General features: G+C 36.2%; 1 protein-coding gene across 3 annotated transcripts in view; it reads left to right on the forward strand.

Moving 5' to 3' along the window:
* Positions 1-9,321: 9,321 nt before the first annotated feature.
* Positions 9,322-22,664, forward strand: part of LOC149568421 (calcineurin B-like protein 4) — a 69,898-nt gene continuing 56,555 nt past the window's right edge. For 2 of the 3 annotated variants that reach the window (XM_089821338.1, XM_089821340.1), the window contains exons 1-4: positions 9,322-9,540; positions 12,078-12,243; positions 13,543-13,625; positions 13,825-13,884. In XM_089821338.1, the coding sequence (XP_089677464.1) occupies positions 12,165-12,243; positions 13,543-13,625; positions 13,825-13,884 (222 nt within the window). In that variant the 5' untranslated portion in view covers positions 9,322-9,540; positions 12,078-12,164. Of the gene's footprint in view, positions 9,541-10,432; positions 10,458-12,077; positions 12,244-13,542; positions 13,626-13,824; positions 13,885-22,664 lie in introns of those variants that run through there. The other variant, XM_089821339.1, reaches the window with a different exon arrangement.

Genomic DNA, 22,664 nt, shown 5'->3' on the forward strand with positions numbered 1-22,664 from the left:
TGTGTTTGGGCAGGTGAACCATAGTGACATCTTAAGGGATTGTATAGATTATTTCAAATTAAACATATATGATAGCATTTCAAATGAAACATTGCATCAAAATTTGATAATAAAGGTTGTTAAAATGTTATTCACAAATTATTGCATTTGAATCGAATATAAAAAATAGGATCAAAATGAATGATATTCCATAAACATGAACAATACACATGATCCACGATAAATTGAACAATATTATACTAAATTATTATGTATATCATTGTGCACATAAATGACAAAAATATATATCAAAACATGTATCCATATACAAATTATCCAAATATATATCAAAGTTCATGTATCCATAGACAAATTACGCAAATATATATATATATATATATATATATATATATATATATATATATATATATATATATATACATGGATCCATATACAAAATGTGGCTAATCATGCCATCAAAATGTGTATAATATCAATGTTTCTGTATACAATGTGGCATATGCCATCTCAAAATGTCTCATGACGCATCCTATGACAACTATATTATCCTATGCTTCTGGTGGTTGATCAAAATGTAGCCTCTTTGCTACACTAGGTGGATCAGATGCCTCCTACATAAACAAAAAAGGAAAACCCAAAGTTAGACTACTAAACTTATATGATTCTATGTATCTAACATTGAATTAATCAAATGCATAATGATCCTTTTTTTAGTGAAGATTTATAGTATTAAATTTTCATCATAAATACCTTTCTCGTCAACCTCTTGCTCCAGTCAAGAGTCCTCTCATATGTCCTCGGTAATGCTTGAACCTCATTGATTGTGGCCTGTGTATGTTCAATTATGTTTGTCAGATGAATCTACAACTTAAACTATAACATTATAATTCATAGCATGCTAAATTTCTAACATATAAGCAAGAATTCAAACTACAACTTACCTCTGTCGACTCCTCCTCTAGATATAATGGCTGCATTAGCAAAGATACAAAACTCTAACATCCAATCTCCTGTGCACTAGGTGTTTCCTATGAGATACAAAGTACTAGTTGTTAATATCATGGAAATTAGTTTTGAATTTATTTATGAAAATAAAGAAAATAAAAAATAAATGATACTTATGCATACAATGGGGCTCTCACTATGAATGGAAATGCTAGAGGGTCCGTGATGTGGAATCTGCCTAGACTCATCACCAGTAGCCACACCCTATACAATAAAGAATGTAATTAAATTTCATTACCAAAAACATTTTACAAGAATGCATCGATATTTAATCACTTTAAAAGTACCTAATTACCTTTCCCTTGTCAATGGGTTGTGCCTCATCCCCCACACTCTGCCCCCCACTGACAGGTGATACCTGCAAGAGAAAAGAAAGATTAGAAACCATATATGCTCCAATATCAAATCAAGGATAACTTTAGTGGCTAATATTCGCCAATTGGCTAATCTCACTCATCAAGGACCCCAAATTTGGCTAATTTTTTTACACTTTTGGGATGTCCATGTCACCTACACTTTACCAAAATTGGGTGCCATGGTTAGGCCAATCACCAATAATATTACATAAGTATTTCTATTTTAGTGATGACTTGGCCAATAGAATCTATTTTTTCTATGCAAAAAATTAAATATTTTTGCCTATAATTTCCAAGGATTGTCTTAATCAACGGTAATATTCGCTAATATTTGGTAAAAAAATTATGTTAGCTTAAAGATTAAGTCTATAGATTTAACATGTGTCTCTATTTCAAAGACTTTTCATGAAAAAAATTATTGTTTCTCACTTTAGTCCAAAATAGATTTAATTGGGGATAGGTATCTTTATTTTGGGGATTTTCTTTAAAATTTGATATCCTTATAAAAGTCTAGCTTGAAATAGGATATAAGTCATTGATTTAGGATCATCCAATGGCTATAAATAATAGGGGCATTGTCCCCTTAGTGATATGAATAATTTGGAGGGAAACTGTAACAATAGAAGTGAGCTAAATTTAACCTTAAATTTTGACAATAAATTAGGATCCATATAATAATAATAATACTAAAATCATGGTTTCTAGGTATGTGTACTTATATTTGTAATTTTCATCAATAATGAAGGAATTGCTAGGATTTTATAGAATTCCCATACAATTGAAAAAAATTGCCAAAAAAATTTAAAAAATTCCTACTTTAAAATAAAAATTTGCCAATAGAAATTAATTTCTTTCCCCGAAATTAATGTTTAATTTGCCAAAATTTTATACTTTTTTCCAAACAGGGATTTCTTAAAGTTATCCTTGTATCAAATAGAAAAAAACAACAAGAACACAACATAATTTACTGTAGATGTCTCAAGGCCAAATGAAATAGCAGAGAGAGTGACATTATCAACGTGCTTGAGCTCCTCCTCAGTCATCAACTAAACATAAATGAAGATCACATACATGTATAGTTAGTATCGTTTAAAAATTAAAATTACTCTATTAAAAAGATTAACTTTAAATCATGTATGTCATAACAAAAAAAATGTTTACACATACCGATATAGAAGGATTCCATACCTCTACATGCCCCTCCTCTCTCATGTTAAGGTGTGTAGCCTCTGTATGTGCATCTGGTGTATTCTCCTCAAATACAAACTGATACTCAAAAAGATCACCTATGGGACCTAGACAAATATTCTTACATGTTATGCAAGTATGGGGCACACAAACATGTGATGAGCTCACTGATGATGAACTCGTGCTAGTATCATCAACACGGGGAGACAAAATTGACCTAGCTTGGGATATCAATAGGCTACTCAATCTATTAGGTGACTCTAAAAGTCTAAGAGCTAGCCTCTGCAATGATATCAGGATGTTGCACTAGAGGAGGGGGGAGACATCAATAGGGGGGACAAAAGTGCTAGCTTTCTTTTGCTGGGCAAAGGGTCTATCTTGAGGAGCTCCTCCTACACCCATGTTGGGCCTCATGCTCCAATAGTTCATCTTGAGGTGCAACACAAATTTGGCATACAATTTTCTAATGAAATAAAATGACACCTCTAAATTGCTGTGTGGAGGGATGTCAAAAACCATCCACCAATGATCCCAAAAGTTCCCACACATAGCCTCATTTGTTCACCATTTAATTAATGGTTTGGGCTTTGTGCATTCTACTTGTTTACCAATTTTTGGGTCCACAAAAAGGCTAATTATATCATTTTTAGTTATATTTAGGGTCGCAACCTCATCATAGTCCAACCCATCATCAAACATGGCATGCATTTGGTCATGCTAGTGAAGAGGAACATTTTGTTCATTGGTAAGTGTTTCAATATTATCCATTATGGTGTTTCAAGTGGATAACATGGGGGCCAATGTGAGTATAGTGTTATATGTGGTTCGCAAAACCCTTAGTTCGGCGAGATTTTCAACATCAAATCTTCAATTTGAGGAGGGTTTTGAGGGGTAGGGGATCATTTGGTGGATGGTTTTGAGGGGGTACTGGATTGTTTGGTGGAGAGTTACGAGGAACATTGTTTCCTACCTCAATATCATCATTTGGGTCAACCATACATATTAAATTGCAAAACATATTTCTATTAAAAACAACCTAAATTTCAACAATTTCTATTAAAAAACCTAATTTTTAATAAATTTAATTTAAAATTACTAATATATAATAATATTCATTCAAAACATTAAAAAAACAAAAAAACTTACCCTTATCTGATACTCGTTCGAAAATCCGATACTCGAATGGAGGTCAACAATCAAACAAAAAAATGCAATGTAAAAAGAGATCTTGAGAGTTTTTAAAAATAAAATCTATGTTACAGGTTTTTGGGTATCTAATTTCATATCGGATACCCGATTACCAATTGAATACCTAAAAAGGCTTGGTCCTAACTTTTTAGCCTTGTTATCAAGATGGGTGGAAAAAAGTTAGAGTGGATTTTGAAATTCTTTTAGACATTTTCAAACTCCACTTTTTTCACATCACCAATTTTTGGCACACCATGATCCTACACATATCCATACACATTTTGAATCCACCAATGATAATGAGATGGAAAACATAGTTGAATGTGTATGTAAATGAAAAAAATCTGAAAATCACCTTTTGATGGTTGTCATAATCACTACTTTCACTATAATAATGATCATTGGGAAAGTACAACCTCATAATGTGTCCCATCCAACCATACATTTGTGAAATTTCAAAATTATGATCATTTTTTATACAAGCACCAATTTTCTTATTAATTATAGCCTTGTGAATGACATTGTAATAATTACTTTTGCAATGCCCACACTACACATGCCTTTTCACAATTAAAAAAATTTGATATAAAATTGACAAAGGATCCTTTTCATAAATGTTCCAGGTCATCATTGAATCATCTCAAGTGTCACCATAATGGGCAGTCATCATTAAAAGGATGGGAAAATATCACTATGGTTATCAATACTATTATACAAGCTCCCTTTAACTATATTACTGATTTTCCTGCATAGTTAACATTTTTGGCATTATGGTCTTCCTCTTTAAAAGGATTCAGGTATCCTTTACAATTGATTGTCCATTCGCCAATATCTTAAACCGTTGAGTTGTAACCTAGCCATAACCATAGAGCTAGCAACAACAAATTACCCTCTGAGTATATATGTCTTATTGTGTAGCTTTGGAAGTGATGTAGAAGGGTGACAAAGTCATTGAGGATTGGGTTAACTTTCTTGCCCACACTACCCACGCCTTTGACAACCTCAACAATAATTTTTGAGTCTTCTTCCACCTCAAAATTGGTGACTCCTATAGAGTTGGAAAAATTCAACCCCCACATTAGGGCCATACAATTTGACTAGTTGACCACATGATCCTTTAATGGTCCAACATATAAGTTACCATGAGTTGCCCCTAATGGTCCCACATAATTCCTCCTCCTGCTTACATATGACTTCTAACCACTCCATCAAAGTTGAGGTTACACCACCTTGGGGATGGTGGAGATCATCTGATAGTGGCTCTTGCCACTCCTTTGGAGTTGTCAAACTTGTCAAATCCTTGCACGAAGTTTCATTCCTTAGCAATTTCTTAATTCAGAAGTGAGGGGGGGTGAGTCCACACATTTCTAATTACAAGTAGAAACATTCTTTGACAACAAGCGTAGCCCTAGGGGGAGAGTGGTTTGGGGAGTGCTTTCTTTTCTTTTGAAGACCCTATTAGTTATCTCCTTCGAGATCCCCCAATAGATTTGGGGAGGGGGGGGGGGGGGGTGGGTGGGTATCAATTTCCATTGATGAGAGGGTGTCTAGAGGTCCATTTTTATGTCTTCATTCATGGCCCATGTCAGTTTTAGTTTATTGAGGATCTACTGTCATATGAAAGAAGTAAATTCATAGTGGATAAAAAGAAGGTTGATGTCTTCATCTGCCTTTTTACATAAAATACATCAGTTGGCTAGATTAAAACCACATTTAATTAAGTCATCATGGGTAAGAATTTTCACATGAAGAAGGGTCCACCAAAAGAAGTTGATTTTGAGAATTAGATGTAAATCCCAAATTTTGACCCAATCGTGGTTATTATTGGTTGACTTATCTTTAAATTGTTATTGACTAAACAACAAATATTTTTGTTTACCTCTAAAATGTTGTTTCCATACAAAAAAGATATCACATCTTAATATATTCTATAAACTTGTGGAACATTATTTAAACGTACCCATACAACTACATTGCTAATAGACGTTAACATTTTTTATTACAATAATATAAACACATCCTAACATATATTTAAAGATATGAATGAGAACATATCACTAATAATTTTTATTTATTTATGGTAGGAAACATGATGTTTTGGGTAAAAAATATTCTCCTTTTATTCTAATAAGTAGGCTCAATAAGTGTCAACTTCTAATTTATATTCTTAATACACTATAATTTTTTTTGCATTCTCAACCTTAATTTATTTTTATTTTATTTTATCTAAGGATTTTTGTAGAGTTAAGAGTACATGTATACATGTGAGAATTGTTAAGTTCATCAAAATTAGAGGTCTAAAAAAAGTGAAACATCCTAAAAATAGAGCTTGCAGATTTGATAAAAATATACTTGAAAAGATTAATATTATCAATTATTTAATGAGAATTTATCCTTCCATAGTATGCTCTATATTGATATCTCTTTTATAGAAAAATAATTTGTTGATTTTTTTCTATATTAAAGTATATTAATTGATGTCGTCAAGTCATTAAATAAAGAAAATTTTAATAAATCTCTTTAAAAAGTTGTATACATCCATTAAATAATAAGTATAAAAAATATATTCATAAAATCTTAAAACACATATACAACATTTTATACAATAATTCCAATAAAAAGTTTATGCAACTTTGAGAAATTTCATACCTTGGAAAGTGAACAATGGCATCATAAATAGTCATGGCTAACTTATTTTGATTTAAATGTGACCATCATTTATTTACTGATATTCACTTTAAAAGACTTTTACATCTTTTTATATTGAATTTTCACATTCCACGTCTCTTATTTTATTTTTTACAATATATTTTAAATTTTCATGAACATTTTTTATATCATGTGTCATATCATTTCCTTTATTGATTATAATAACAAATTGTCCATTTTCATATGATACATGTCCTTTCATAGCTTTCATTTAATATAGAGTTTACTTTTTTTTTCACATGGTATGTCTCATGTCATTATTTACATTAAATGAAAAGTCTAATTCTTTTGTACTGCCTTTTATTTCAAATATCGATAACCGTCAATGGGCCCTTCGTCTATTGTTGAAGTTGAATGGCTCACAGAGAGCCCACCAGGGATCAAGTCTTGCTAAGTGCAAGGCTTCGACATCATAAGGGATGAGGCTAGGATTGTGCCTAGGGTGATTTTGATGGCGTGGATGCCCCTCAGTCCTTGGTTATAAGCCAAAGAGGTTTTAGGCATGAGTGGGCCTGTACAGGTTCATATATTGTCTTTATAGTGGCCTTTGTTGGTTGGTAGCTCATAGGCTTTGTGCCTCATTGGGTTGCCTAGCACGTCTGAACCCTCCATCGATAAAATAAAAATAAATATCAACTGTCTAGATTTAGTTTGGGTCAAATTTGATTGATAATTAAGTTTTAAAATTCTCTTTTATTAATAATTTATATATCAACATATTTTTTTAAGTTAGATTGGTAAAAGTATTAGGCTCTTATTATGAAGATTCTAAGTTCAAATCTTAAAGTGATATTAGATATGGAGTCTTGAGTAATTATCTTTAAGTTTTAAATTAAATAAAGTTATATATGTTGATCATAATGAATTACTTAATTTTGTTGGTTAGTTGATATATAATAGATATGATGACTTTTGTTTGAAGATAATTAACATGTCCTATGTTTGGTCCCACCAAAACTTAAATATTTCTATTAATAAATTATTGATTCATATTTTTCATAAAATTTAAATTAATTTACAATAATATCTATTTATGAACATCACTTTTTTTATCAACCACATTTTGGTTGTGTGTGAGAGATAGGGGAAGTTTGTGTGAGGGGACATCCATAGTCCACTAAAAGCTATCCTCCATAGTCTCCTCACCTTTAATGTAAAGTTTCATTGCATCTAACTTGCACCCCTTCTTTCTCTTTGATATACCACAATTTGGTTTGGTTTTCAATATTCATAGTTTGAGAAATAAAAAATTTCTTGATGGAACCACAAATAGGTCATGCTCAAATAAATATGGTGTAAATTCATCAAGATTATCTATGAATGGGAAGGTATCTTTCAAATCAAATTTGTTTCCCAAACCCATAAGAAGAATCACTTCTACAATTATATCATGGATAAGGGCAAATTGGGGTAGGTCATTCAGTAAAGGGACCTTGGATCTTGATAGAATTATAGGTGCATATCTAACAACCATTTAAAAAATAAAGACATTTTCACCATTGAGGAAACATTGTAATTAAGCATCCTTGAGCTGGAGTAGTATTGGGATGGGTGACCTCCTGAGAAGTCCGAGTGCTTCACCTCTGTGAGCATCACCTAGATCCAATGTGTGTTAGGTGTTCCATTCATTATCATGAGAGATGGGTTTGTGTAAACCATTACTCATGAAATATGGGTCAATGAATTTGAGTCAAAAGCTACACAGTTGAATCTTGATAACAATATCATAGTTATGTACATTTTTATTTATTGATTAATTGTATGATATTTCCTCATTGAAAAATACATGGAGATGATGAAAGAAGAACTTCATAATCAAGCTCACATTATACTAGTGGGTTTTTCAGAAAACAAGCAAATTTGTAAAATATAAGAACATTAGAGAACATGCGTCATATGTTTGATTAATTTTCCCAAACAAACTTGTTTTTTTAAATGATGTGATTACATCACATAAACACTCATCATTTTAAATGATTATATCAAGAGGAAGAAACATAAAATCAAGGCATTTTTGGATTTCATTTTCTATTGCTAGATCATTATAATGTACTTTTCACAACATACAATTGTAAACCTTACATAGTTTGTAATGAATATTTGCTGATTTTAAAGAAACTGTATCATTTTATTTTGGGTATGCATAGTATTTGATTAAATAGATTAGAATTCGAATGAATGAGTTTTTATTGAACCTCATTAATAGTTTTCAAGTTATTTTCATTATCAACTCTTTTGTTGTAGATTTTGATCAATATTCACATAATTTTATGACATAAATATTATTCAATAAGATTTTACAATTTAATTTTGCACATTCATAAATTATGAAATTGATTTGATTCAAGATATAATGTTTATTTCAAATGAAACACACAATAAGAAAAGATATTCGAATATCCATTTATTTAATATAGTCATAAATAGAACAAAAATAAAATAATTAAAATAATTTATAAAATATTTACATATCAAAGGAAAAAGAACACATATGATGACTTTATTATAATAATAATAACAATTTACAAAATACCTATACGACAAAAAAGAACAAATATAATGACTTTATTGTGACAATCTTAAAAAAAAAATTGACAGCTCATCGATAATGAAAAGGTCTAAATTGTTTAAATTGTGTACCCAAAAAAGTTGATAAAATTCAAGCTGAGACCAGTTTTTCCTTCTATAGGTATAATGGCTTTCAATACGTATCATAGGCTTTTTCACGGTTTCAATTCAAATCGGTAGACGTTTGAATTACTTAAAAAAGGTCGTAGGGGGGATTAAGTTCATAGATTCTAGGTTGTTGGCTTAGGCAAACGTGAAAATCTAGCCATTTGACCATATAAAAGAGGCCGAGCAAACCCCACAAGCCCCTGGAGATCTTTTCAATTATTATAATGTATTTTTACCACCGTGCGATCCTCTCCTTGAAATACTGCCCATGAGTTTTACAAGTCAATACGTTATAAGCTATTTAAAGTCGAGAAGAAATAGTTTACGTTCATCAGAGTATCGGAAGCACAATACTTGGAGGAAGCAATTGAATTCGTTGCTTCTCAGACAAGCCCATCATTATACACAACATTACCAGGTAATAAGATTACAAGCACATTCATGGTGCTTGCGATCTGTTTTAGCCTGTTTCAATCTTCTTCTGAAATCCTTTTTCTTTTGGGGTTGTTATTGGTGGTACTGGGTGTGTTTTTTATTCGCTCACGTACTGTATTCTTGAGGGAATCAAAATGCTAATAATGAGGGCTCAATAAGGATGGATCTGCAAAGTATGATTCATTCATATGAATCCAAGTTGACCCATTTAAGGCCTGGAATGTAACGAGCTCTCTTTAAAAATTGATTTCTAATCTCTTTGGAATATCTTGTATTCAATCTGTGGAATTCAAACGTTATATCAATATCGCGCTGCTGACAAATGAGACTTTGCACCTACGGGAAATGTTTCAAGAAATCTTGCCCCCCCTCTCAATCTAGGGAGTTGAAGACGTTCTAGTTCAGATTTTTCTTAATAGCTCATGAAATATGATTAGTGTACTTTCATTAATTTCAGCTATCTGATGTGAGAGACCTAGGTTTGTTTGGTTTAAGAGTTGTTTCTAGTTTGATTAGTCATTGGTGCACTGAATTGATGTCTCCCATGATGGTACATGTGTTATATCAGGATTTGAATATCCGAGATTTTTGACTAGACTTTAGAGTAATTATCCGCTGCTGGTGTACTGTTTAGGTGGTGAAGTTCATTTCCAATTGAAACACATTTTTGAATATAGAAATTAGAGGTAATTATAGTTTTTCACTAAATTAAAGTATGAGAGCTACTTCGCCAAGGTGGGCTAGGGGATTTCTGTTTCCATGGTCTTTATGTCTCTACAGGAAACTTAATTGAAGTATAAGAACTCCTCCGTCAAGGTTCGCAAGAGGATTTTTGTTTGACTTACTTTTCCTGCAGAGACCTACAGAGGCACCCATAAACATCCTAATAACAGGCAATTGGTAAGGTGTATAACTTCATGTAATAGAAGGCGAATTATGATCAGTCCAGATGCCAATGGAGTATTAGAACTCCCATAGGATGGTACAGATTTTCTTTTTTCTTTATCGTACATACACAAACACACGTGCACATGTGTGCAGATATAGACTTCTGCAAAAGCACCTTGCTTACAAAGAATAAGTAGGGCTATAACTTAGATGAAAGAGAAGATGACACTGTCATAGAAATTTTTCCACTGAGAAGATATAAGGTAAAGGTGTTGCCTTAGCTAGGTTGTCACATAACGTATTAGATTCCCCTTGTAAGAAGAAGAGAAACATTTTACATTATATATAATAGTCAAATTTTATCCTTCTGGTTTAAATCTCCCGAGGAAGCCTTACTAAGGCTGGGGTCCCATGGAGGGGGGCTTCCTTCAAACTAGAGTGGGTGGTCGCTGAGAGTTTTTAGGGGAAGCCTTACTAAGGCTGGGGTCCCATGGAGGGGGGCTTCCTTCAAACTAGAGTGGGTGGTCGCTGAGAGTTTTTACGAATGTTTAAAGGTGAGTGGTCCCATGTGTTGTGGCTTAAAAATTTCAGCTCCTAAATTTGTGGAAGTTGAGAAGATTTTTAAAAAGTAAAATTTTTGTTATTAATGGGAAAGAATGAACACAACTTGCCATGTGGCATAACTTTTCCCTAAGCTGGTGGGCTATTTCCAGCCCCACTCTTTTTCACCCGCTCAATTTAAGAGGGCTAAAAAATAGGGGCTCCTATTTTGGAGGAAAAGATTCTAAATTATCCTCTAGACCCCCAAAAAATTTCTCATAGGACCTCTATTCCCTAAAAAATAGAGCCCAAGCCCCCCTCATAGAACCCCTGCCTAAACCACCCATGCCAAGTGCTTATATGATTATTTTAGAAACAACTGAACTATCTATTGTACTCGAAGCTTAGTCTATGGATTTTAAAGTCAAGAGAATAAAACAGAACTTGTAGATTTAAATGATAAAGAATAATCATCTAGGCAAGTAGATGTAAGTCTGATAGGTCTCAGAAGACTATTTTGCGACTAACAATAGTCAATACAATCTACACTGACAAATTAGTGGCTGACTGTATCCCCTGTCTTGTGAATTGAGCCTTAATTGCGCCTTATTCTCCATAACACCATTTCTCAAAAAAAAAAACAGGAAACTGGGGCATTGTCTGCTGCTGAGTTTTTGAAATTGGAAGTGAGCTATAAAGAAGTGTAGCCATTTTAGCTTCCCCTCTTGTTTTCTTACCAAGTTTGAAAATAATGTTTAAAAGGCTGTGATCAAGTGTTTATTGGGCTTTAACTTTTAATGTTTATAGCAGAGTACCAAGTTCAAATCTCCAAAGTGAATGCTAAAGGTTGATTCTCGCTGGGACCTGAATACCCATGCTTTTAAGGAGCTAACTATTATATTGTTTCTAAGGAGCTGAACATTAATATCAGTGGGACCAGATGCATGTTTGAGCTATATCTATAAACCATTAGAAGACATAATTTAATTTTGTTTTTACAAAATTGTGAATTGGTGAAGTAGGATAGGTGCACTCTTTCAAGGAATCAAAATAAGGAAACTGATTGAGGCAACTGAACTTTGTAATGTGCAGAAAGCAGGAAATTGCGGAATATTACAAAGTGTTGTGTCAGCTTGACTCTGACATGCAGTGTGATTGTATCATGCAATAGATCTTGGTATGGGCTGTGCTGGTTCCAAGAGAGCTAAGGAGCCACCTGGATATGAAGATCCTGTTCTTCTTGCGGCAGAGACAGTCTGTGAGCATACTCTATCTGTTCTTGTTTATTATTTAAATGTTAATTTTTGACTTATGAAAAGAGTATAAACAATGTTGTGAAAGCCAACAAGACCCTGGAACTCCTCCAACTTTGAGGTTCAATTGTTTAGAAACTGTTTCTACAAAGTCCTAAAAGGAATCAGAAAAAAGAAGAAACATTGTAAATGCTTACCAATTGAGTCATTGTTCTCTTCATCTTTCAACATCTGTGACATAAAAATCTGAGGAATTCTCTTCTTTTGATAGTTTTCGATACATCTCCAATTTTGGTTCTCAGCAGGCTTTTATTGCACAGATTGGTGAACTTGACCTTTTCAGGGGCTCATAACAGAAATTTGGGTCGCTGTGTTCTTTGAGTGGGAGCATTCTTACATGTCACACAGTCTCCATAAGTACTCTATTCTGGACATGTTTTCCTCGGCAGCTTTGCTGTCTCTTTAATTGAACTCTTCTCTCTCTACTTTTTCAATTTACTTCTAGAACTCTCAAGTCTTCAAACATACAAAGATACCCATAGAACAAAAAAGAACCTGAAATACACACATTATTTTTGGTCAATATACACATTTGTATTCATTTAATGTCAGCAAGACCCCATATCAATTTCTGGTAATTTATTCAATACCTTCTTATCTGTAGCATCTGAAGGCTTTTCAATTGAGAATACAAACCAGATGTATGATAAAGGATTTACAAATGGAAGCTTCAGCAACACAAATATCATTCTAGCAGAAATCTCAATCAATTGAAAATGGCATACTGATCAAACCCAAGTCTTAGCTGATTGAGTTGATCATTATCCAGTAAAATTTAATAACTAATATGTCTGTTTTCTTAGCTTATGCACTTTAATCTATTCTCCGATTCAGACTGAGATTGGTGAAGTGTTGGTGGTGAACTTTATAGCTGATATCTATGTCTTGGGCCCCTTTGATATTTGATAGGTTGGTCTACCATGTTTTTAAGATTTTAAAACATGCATATAAACTAGGGGATTTATTATACTGCATTCCATCTCTTCCAAATTAAAATTTGAATTGATATTCGAGTATTATGAATAATCTTTATCTTTACATGTTACTATTTCTATAAAACATGGTTAGTGTTGATTTTTCATAGTATTTCTAAACTTATTGCTATGTTATGCCTTGGAAGGATTCATTGAATAAGTTTTTTGATCCTATCGATGTTCTCTTCTTGGTTTTGATTGTGAAGTGAACATGAATGGTTCTTGCATTTCTTGTTTGGATATAATTTGATTTGCTAATTTTTCATGCAGTTAGTGTGAGTGAAGTTCAGGCCTTATACGAACTATTCAAGAAAATAAGTAGTTCTATCATTGATGATGGGCTGATTCACAAGGTATGAAATAGATGCAAGTACTTTAAAGATTAAACTTATAATCTTTATTTTTATTATAGAAATTGAGGTTTTCCTTACTCAGGGCTTTGTGGATCTGGTTGTTGATCCTTTCCTACAAGAGAATGGTATGAATGCTATCAGCAAATCTTATGTTAATACCTCGATGATCATGAACAGCTAGTAACTTTTGTCTTGACAGGAAGAATTTCAGCTGGCGCTCTTTAGAAGCCCTCAAAAGGAGAACCTTTTTTCTGACAGGGTAAATATGTCTTTTAAATAAATGCTTTCTTCATTGCTCTGCTTTTTATTGATTGGATTTCTTAGTTTCAAGTTCACATGAGGAGGCAATCCTTCACTCATACTGTGCTAGTTATGTTCAATGTTTTATCCAAGAAGGAAAATAATTTGGTTTTGTCTAGGAAAAAAAAACTATGCTGAAGGCCTTTGCTCTTGGAATGCTCTTTGTTTTCATATGCCCAATTTTGAAACTATGCAGCCATAAGAGCCGTCAAATATTATAATTTAAAAAGAAGAAATTTTAATTGCTCTGAAAATATCAAACTGAAAGTACTTATGAGCATGGAGAGCTTGTTAAATGGTTGCTTATAAAATGAATAAGAATAAATACTAGCAAATAACTGTCTGTAATATGATTTGGTGTTTTTTCCTAAAAGAAAACAATGCTGAAGGCCTTTGCTCTTGCATTACACTTTAGTTTCATATGCCTAATCTCCAAAATGTGCAGTCATTAGAGACGTCCAATATATTGTTTCTGATAAAATGCAAATTTTAGCTGGTCTGTGCAAATAACAAACTGAAAATGCTAATAAGCATGAAGAGCTTGCATAATTGTTGCTTATAGATTGAATAAGAATACACACTTGCAAGAATAGAACATTGGCAGAGGAGATGTTAGAAAGTGTAGCTTCGTGGATTACAATGATGGCAAGATATCTATATAGTATAGAGTCTATATACTGAAGTTGTCAAAAAGGCTTTAATATGCATCCAATAAATAGCAACATAAATCCAACCTTGTCATATGTTTCCAAATTCCTTCTGAAATGTGTTGAAATGGGGAGACCTGGTTCAGTGGAGTATATAATATCTGTTAGCAATGATAACCAAACTCTGTTATGAGACAGTTATCAGAGACTAGTATCTATAGACTGAAGCTGTTGAAAAGGCTCTGATATGCATCCAATAGATAGGAACATAAATCCAAACTCATCAGATGTTGACAAAGTCCTCATGAAATGTGTTGAAACGGTGAGACCCGGTTGAGTGGAGCATATAATATCTTTTAGCAATGATAATGAAAATATCTAATGAGAGAGTAGTATCAGAGACATTCTTGGGTACCTTGAGGGCTGTCACTAATATACCCATATAGACAGACTTGACACCTCCAAAGCCAAAGTTCAGTCGCTATTTTCCTGTGTCAAGATTGCAGGAATATAGGGAACATTACATGAATGGAATATTTTATTGCCTTATTATATTCTTTGAAATGATAAGGTTTGTAAACTTGGAGAAAGTTGGGAAGTTGGTGGAGTCACCATTTATTGAGCTTTAGTACTAGTAGGGAAATAATAAGGAATGGCCAGGTATGCTAACTTGGAAACTTTGATCTCTAGTGGGAGATTTGTGGAAATATTGTATTGCCTCACACGAGGATCCAATAAAATGGTTAGTTCCCACCATTAATGTAGTGTTTGATTTGGATCGTAAGCATGCAAACCTTATTTGGGAAGGAGTCTCTTGTCTACTTGTGTTCTAGCAGGTAAAGGAATTTAACTTTGAATGCCCCAAGTACATCTTTTGTTTTGGGATTTTTTTTTGTAAATGTAGTTCTTTGGTTTATTAGATTTTTTTAATTACAAACCAGTACATAAATAATTGGTGGATCACCGTTTAGTGAGCTTTAGTACTATTAGGGAAATAATAAGGAATGGCAAGGTATGCTAACTTGGAAACTTTGATCTCTAATGGGAGATTTGTGGAAATATTGTATTGCCTCACATGAGGATCTTGTAATGTTCCCGTTATAAAATAAATAATAATTTAATCTTTGCAATGGGCCAATTGATTTATTTTATCTCGAACCCATTTTTATTTTTGTTTCGTAGTTTGTGTCGCCGTTGGCTATCTTTGTACACCCTCGGAAAGATTTTCCCAATGGGTATTTAAGCACGGCTTTGGATTATATTTCTCTGTACCGCGAATTCCTGTTGGGGATTCTCTGTTGTTCGCGATTTCGGAAGTGAAAGATCTTCCCTATTTGGCTCGTGCGGTTTTAGTGGGATTCAACCCTCACCCTATTTCGTCTCTCTGATAAATTGAAGACTTAATTGTATGTGGAAATATCAGTACCGGTCGGTGAATCTCTTGGTTCTGCGTCTGAAATCTGTGTACCTTACATTTTGCAATTTCTAAGTGGTATCAAGTTGGTTTGCATTTGAATGTATGTTCATCAATTTCCATATTACAAAGTGTATTCCTTGGGCAGATTTCCCTACCGTCCACTCATTCCATCATCTGTAGGCTTGGCATAAATTCCGTATGGCTTCTATAACTCCTGTATGGACTCTTCACTATATGCAAGATAACCCACACCCATCGTATGACATTTCTTATTGACTGTACGACCTGCCTTATATCTGTTGTACGACCTCTGACTTCATAACGTATGGCTTCTACATAAACATCCGTATGGACTCCCTCCTCTCCCCCTGTTACCGTACGACTATCTCAAGGCTGGCCAGTCCACCGTACGGCCACTGTAGCAGCTTCCCCTTATCTTCCGTATGGGCATCATCTTCATTATGCCGTAGTCCATCCATACCATCTCCATTGTACCAGAATTCGCAGAGAGAGACAGATTGTTCAAGTTGTGTGGGGTTGTGACATTACAATGGTATCAGAGATCTTCGATCTTGCTAGCTTGTGGACGGTGAATGAGAGTTTATAGCCGAAAGAGGAGAAGGACACATTCCGTTGATCGAATGGTTGACGAACGGGAACTGACGGGCGCCGAACTTGTGGCACTTCTGAGGGAACTTGCCCAAAATCAGGCACAGATCACTGATACGTTGCGACTTATGGAAGAAACTCTCAAGAAGTTGGCAGAGAACAAAATATCTGGGAAACAGAATGGTCACAGCACAGACTCAGTATTGAGTAAAGCACACCCTCAACTAGCACGGTCTTGACTTTCCATGTTGATTGTCCCGCCACGAACGGAAGCACATCATGGAGAGAGATTACCAACTTTCAAAGAGATAAGAGAGGACTGGAGGAATGCGAATCTTGAAGAAGACATTTCCTACAAAGATTACGTAGATCTGAGAATGAGATACTAGGGAGGCGGAAACAAAGGAGGATACTTTAATGATGATCTTAGGAGAAAATTGAGTGAGGTGAATCTGTCTCCATTTGACAAATTGGGTTCCATTTCAACATAGGCGTGGGTGATGAAAGCCGATACCTACTTCCAACTGAATCCTATGCTAGAAGAAGAAGCTATCAAATTTGCCGCGTTGCACTTGGAGGGAGTTGCGCACGAATGGTGGCACCATGGCACCATCACATTAGGGCATGATCAAATAAAGACCTATTTAGAATTTACAAAGAGATTAATTGGACGATTTGATGGGAAAGACCCTAAGCTCAATTTCAAAGAGCTGGTGCAACTGAGGCAAACTAGATCAGTATATCAATTCATTGTGGAATTTCAGAGACTTTCTGTGTTGGTCATGGACATCTCCGAAAGAAGGCAGGTCGTGCTCTTTATGGACAGATTGGCAGAACCACTGAAGGGTTGGGTGAAGGGATTCAATCCGTCTACCCTGTCGGAAGCAATCAGTAAGGCACGAAGTATGGCATCGTCATCGGCATCAACCTCATCCTCTTCAAGTCACTCACATCCGAAACCGCCAATGTTTCTGAGGGACAAACCTCTGGCCAAGAAGCCATCATTGGATGAAGCTACCCGACAGGAACTTCGAAGGAAGAAATTGTGTTTCAATTGCAAGGGCCCTTGGGAGCCTGGCCACCGATGCCTCGGGAAGGGAAAGATCCATTACATCGAGGTGGTGTTTGATGATGAAGACGAACACAAACAAGAAGAAATGCCCATTGAAGATGACCAACCTAACACTGACACCAACATGGCCAGTTTAAACTATACGGAGAGGATTGCCGCCTTGGTACAACGCGGAGGATCCATTGCATTGGTTGGCAATCCGAGGTGCACATTTTTCCATGTGCGGGGTACCCTTCAAGGACAAAAGGTTATGATGATGTTGGATAGCGGAACTATTTTGAATTTCATAAACTCATCCTTGGTAAAGCGAAGAAGTCTCCCTATGGAAGCACATGTAGGCTTTTAGGTCAAGGTTACCGAAGGGACTTTCCTGCCCTGCACGCACCTTGTTCCTCAGTTGAGCATCACAATGGCGAATCACACGGTGACAGAGGACTTTTTCATAGTGGACCTCGCTGACATGGAAGTCATTCTGGGCATATAATGGATGGAGACTCTTGATGAGTACACTTAGAGTTTCAAACAGATGGACTTCACTTTTGTGGTTGACGGAAAGAAGGTTGTCCTCCGAGGGATGGCAAATGAGGGTCGAAGGAAGTTTTGGCGCATCGGATGGAGGCAATCTTGCGGCACGATGACGTTGCGTGGGCTGCGCATTGTTTTATCTCGGTGGAACCTATAAAGGGGCACCAAACACCTCCACAGGATGATGAACTCCAGGATATCTTAAGTAGGCATGGAAAAGTCTTCATGGATATTTCTCTTGGCATTCCACCTCACCGGGGGTTTGAACACACAATCGAGTTGGAATTAGGGGCAAAACTAGTCATAACCACACCGTACCGCCACCCCAAGAAATTCAAGGATGAGATCGAACAGACGATTTAGGAATTGCTTGAGAAAGGATGGATCCGTCCTAGTTCTAGCTCGTTCGCGTCATCCATGGTGTTGGTCAAAAAGAAGGTCGGAACGATGCGCATGTGTGTGGACTATCGCACGCTAAACAAAAGAACAATAAAGAATAGGTATCCCATCCTACGGATAAATGAGCTGTTGGATGAACTACATGGTGCGGTCTATTTTTCAAAAATAGATCTTTGCTCTGGATACCATCAGATCCGAATGAGGGAAGAAGATGTGGAGAATACGGCTTTCTGTTGCCACTACGGACACTATGAGTTCCTGGTCATGCCGTTCGGATTGACCAACGCACTTGCTACATTTCAATCATGCATGAACCACATCTTCAACAAACAATTGCGTATCTGTGGGTATTCTTTGATGATCTTATTTATAGCATGACATGGGAGGAGCACATGAAGCATTTGAATGAAGTTCTGAGTATCATGGAGGAACAGTCCTTGTTCGCCAAGTAGTCCAAATGGGAGTTTGGTATGACAAAGATATTGTACTTGGGGCATGTTGTTAGTAAATACGGGGTTCAAGTACATCGGGAGAAGATTCAGGCTATCCTCGATTGGCCTCCCCCAAAATCACTCACGGATCTGTGAGGGTTCTTTGGATTGTGCAATTACTACAGGAGATTTGTCAAAGGTTTTTCTCAGTTTAGCTCACCTTTAACGGATCTGACAAAGAAAGGGGCTCTCGAGTGGAACGAAGAAGCACAACTCACCTTTGATAAGCTAAAAGAGGCCATGAGCACTTGCCTGGTTCTTGCACTGCCTGACTTCACCCAACCGTTCATTTTGGAACCTGACGTGTTTGGGGAGGGCATTGGAGCAGTTCTGATGCAGGATAGACACCCCATCGCCTATGAGAGTAGGAAGCTTGCACTAGCAGAATGCTTGTATTCCATTTACGACAAAGAAATGTTGGCCATCGTACATGCACTAACCAAGTTCTGGCAGTATCTGGTAGGTGCCAAGTTTGTCGTCCATACGGATCACAACAATCTGAAATATTTCCTGGAGTAGCGGGACTTGAACGAATGACAACAAAAATGGGTAAGCAAAGTTCAATCTTTTGATTTCGACATTGAATATGTAAAAGGGAAGAACAATGTTGTTGCAGATGCTTTATCCAGAAAACCCACCATCTGCTCACTAGACTAGATCTCAGTTGACTAGAAACTGCAGCTGTTAGTAGAATATTCCAAGAATACATTTGCTTGTGAAATAATGGATGGCCACACCCACGATGATCGGTACAGAGTGGTGGATGATATCATCTACTATAAAGATCGGATATACCTGGTGCCAGAATCCAAATTGAAGCAGAAGATTCTGAAGGAAGTACACAACTCACCTCTGGTTGGACATCCCGGCTTCCTTAAAACTTACAGAAGCATTTGGGAGAGATTTTCATGGAAGGGACTGATAGGGGACGTGTTGCAGCATGTAAGAGAATGTACGGTTTGCCAACAAAACAAGTCCGAACACACTCTTCCTACCTGGCTGCTTCAGACTTTGCCTATTCTTGAACATAAGTGGGAAAGTATATCCATGGACTTCATAACAGTTCTTCCCAAGGTGAACAGAAGGGACTGCATCTTCGTGGTAGTTGAAAAATTGACAAAGTATGCTCACTTCTTTGCCATTCCCTTGGACCTTTAGGCTGCACAAGTCGCCGATCTGTTTTTCAAAGAAGTCTTTCGTCTGCATGGTAAACACCGAAACATCGTCAGTGATCAGGATGGACAATTTGGCAGTATTTTCTGGACATAATTGTTTCGGATGACGGGGACAGAATTATCACCGAGCACGACTTACCACCCACAGACAGACGACCAAACTGAGATTGTGAACAAATGGCTTGAAGGCTACAATACCACGTATCACATGTCTATTGGGATGGCGCCATTCAAAGCTCTATACGGGCACGAACCCCTCTCCTTCATTGACACAGTTCTGGGTGACAATCGCGCTCCAAGGGCAAAGGATTGGCTTCAGGAAGGGCAGGATGTACTGAGGAGCTTGAAAGAGAACATGCAGCAGGCACAAAATCGATAGAAGGTGTACGCTGACAGATATTGGATATAGAGGAGTTTTGAAGTAGGGGATTTGGTCTATCTCTGGCTTCAGCCATACCGACAGTCTTCATTAAAAGGAATAGGTAAGGAGAAATTGAAGCCACGCTTTTATGGTCCCTATCGCGTGATCCGTTGTGTTGGTGAGGTAGCGTACAAATTGGAACTTTTGGAGGGTAGCCGCATTCACAATGTCTTCCATGTTTCCTGTTTGAAGAAGGCTATAGGGCAAAACGTCACAGTCGCTACCGATCTTCTGCCACTCAATGAGGAAGGGAAGCTCATTCTGGAACCTGCTGAGATTCTCGAAGTTCGTGAAAAGGCCCTATGGAACTACACTGTGAAGGAATACTTGGTACGCTGGCAACACTTACCGTTGGACGACGCAACGTGGGAAGGCGAGCACATCCTCTAGCACCCGGCATTGCACTTGCTTGAGGACAAGCAAATTTTGGGACGGGAGGACTGTAATGTTCCCGTTATAAAATAAATAATAATTTAATCTTTGTAATGGGCCGATTGATTTATTTGATCTCGGATCCATTTTTATTTTTGTTTCGTAGTTTGTGTCGTCGTCGGCTATCTTTGCACACCCTCAGAAAGATTTTCTCGATGGGTATTTAAGCATGGCTTTTAGGAAGTTTGTAGGCATGCTTTGGATTATATTTCTTTGTACTGCGAATTCTTATTGGGGATTCTCTGTTGTTCGCCATTTTGGAAGTGAAAGATCTTCCCTATTTGGCTCGTGCGGTTTCAGTGAGATTCAACCCTCACCCTATTCCGTCTATCTGGCAAATTGAAGACTTAATTGTATGTGGAAATATCAGTACCGGTCGGTGAATCTCTTGGTTCTGCATCTGAAATCTGTGTATGTTACATTCTGCAATTTCTAAGTGGTATCAAGTTGGTTTGCATTTGAATGTATGTTCGTCCATTTCCATATTACAAAGTGTATTCCCTGGGCAGATTTCCCTACCGTACACTCATTCCATAATCTGTAGGCTTGGCATAAATTTTGTACAGCTTCTATAACTCCCGTATGGACTCTTCAACGTACGCAAGATAACCCACACCCACCGTACAGCATTTCTTATTGACCGTACAGCCTGCCTTATATCTGCCGTACAACCTGACTTCATAACGTACGACTTCCACATAAACATCTGTACGGACTCCCTCCTCTCCCCCTGTTACTGTACGACTATCTCAAGGCCGACTAGTCCACCGTACGGCCACTATAGCAGCTTCCCCTTATCTTCCGTATAGGCATCATCTTCATTATGCCATAGTCCATCCATACCATCTCCACTGTACTAGAATTCACAGAGGGAGAGAGAGACAGATTGTTCAATTTATGTGGGGTTGTGACATTACAGATCCAATAAAATGGTTAGTTCCCACCATTAATGTAGTGTTTGATTTGGATTGTAAGCATGTAAACCTTATTTGGGAAGAAGTCTCTTGTCTACCTGTGTTCTAGCAGGTACAGGAATTTAACTTCGAATGCCCCAAGTACATCTTACATTTTGGGATTCTTTTTTTCTTAAATGCAGTCCTTTGGTTTATTAGATTTTTTAATAACAAACCAGTACATAAATGGTAATTTGTCACATGCGAAGGGCATCAATCAAATTTGATATTTATTTATGTGTGTAAAGGATATGCTTTAATCATTCACCTCCTTTATGATCTTTGATTTTGAAATGTTGGCCATGTGACTGTTGGAAGTTAGATTCTCTACATTTGTAGGAATAGAGCTTAAGAAGTATTCAAAGTCAAATGTCTGGCAGTCTGTGCCTTTTCCTAACTTCTGATTAAATACAATTACAGTTAGCAAGAGTCGCACTCTTCTTTCTGTTGTAAAGTCTGCAACTTTAAAAAATGAATTTGAAAGCATTGGTGATGCCATAAAGCAAGTTGTCAAAGTTCCTCACTTTTGTCAATTTCTGATTTCCCATAACTACAGCTAGCAAAGTATCGTAATCCCATAATAATGTAGTAAAGTATG

Source organism: Cupressus sempervirens, chromosome 3, assembly GCF_028749045.1.
Source record: "Cupressus sempervirens isolate cs-2001-9-10 chromosome 3, ASM2874904v1, whole genome shotgun sequence".
Classification (NCBI taxonomy): Eukaryota; Viridiplantae; Streptophyta; class Pinopsida; order Cupressales; family Cupressaceae; genus Cupressus; species Cupressus sempervirens.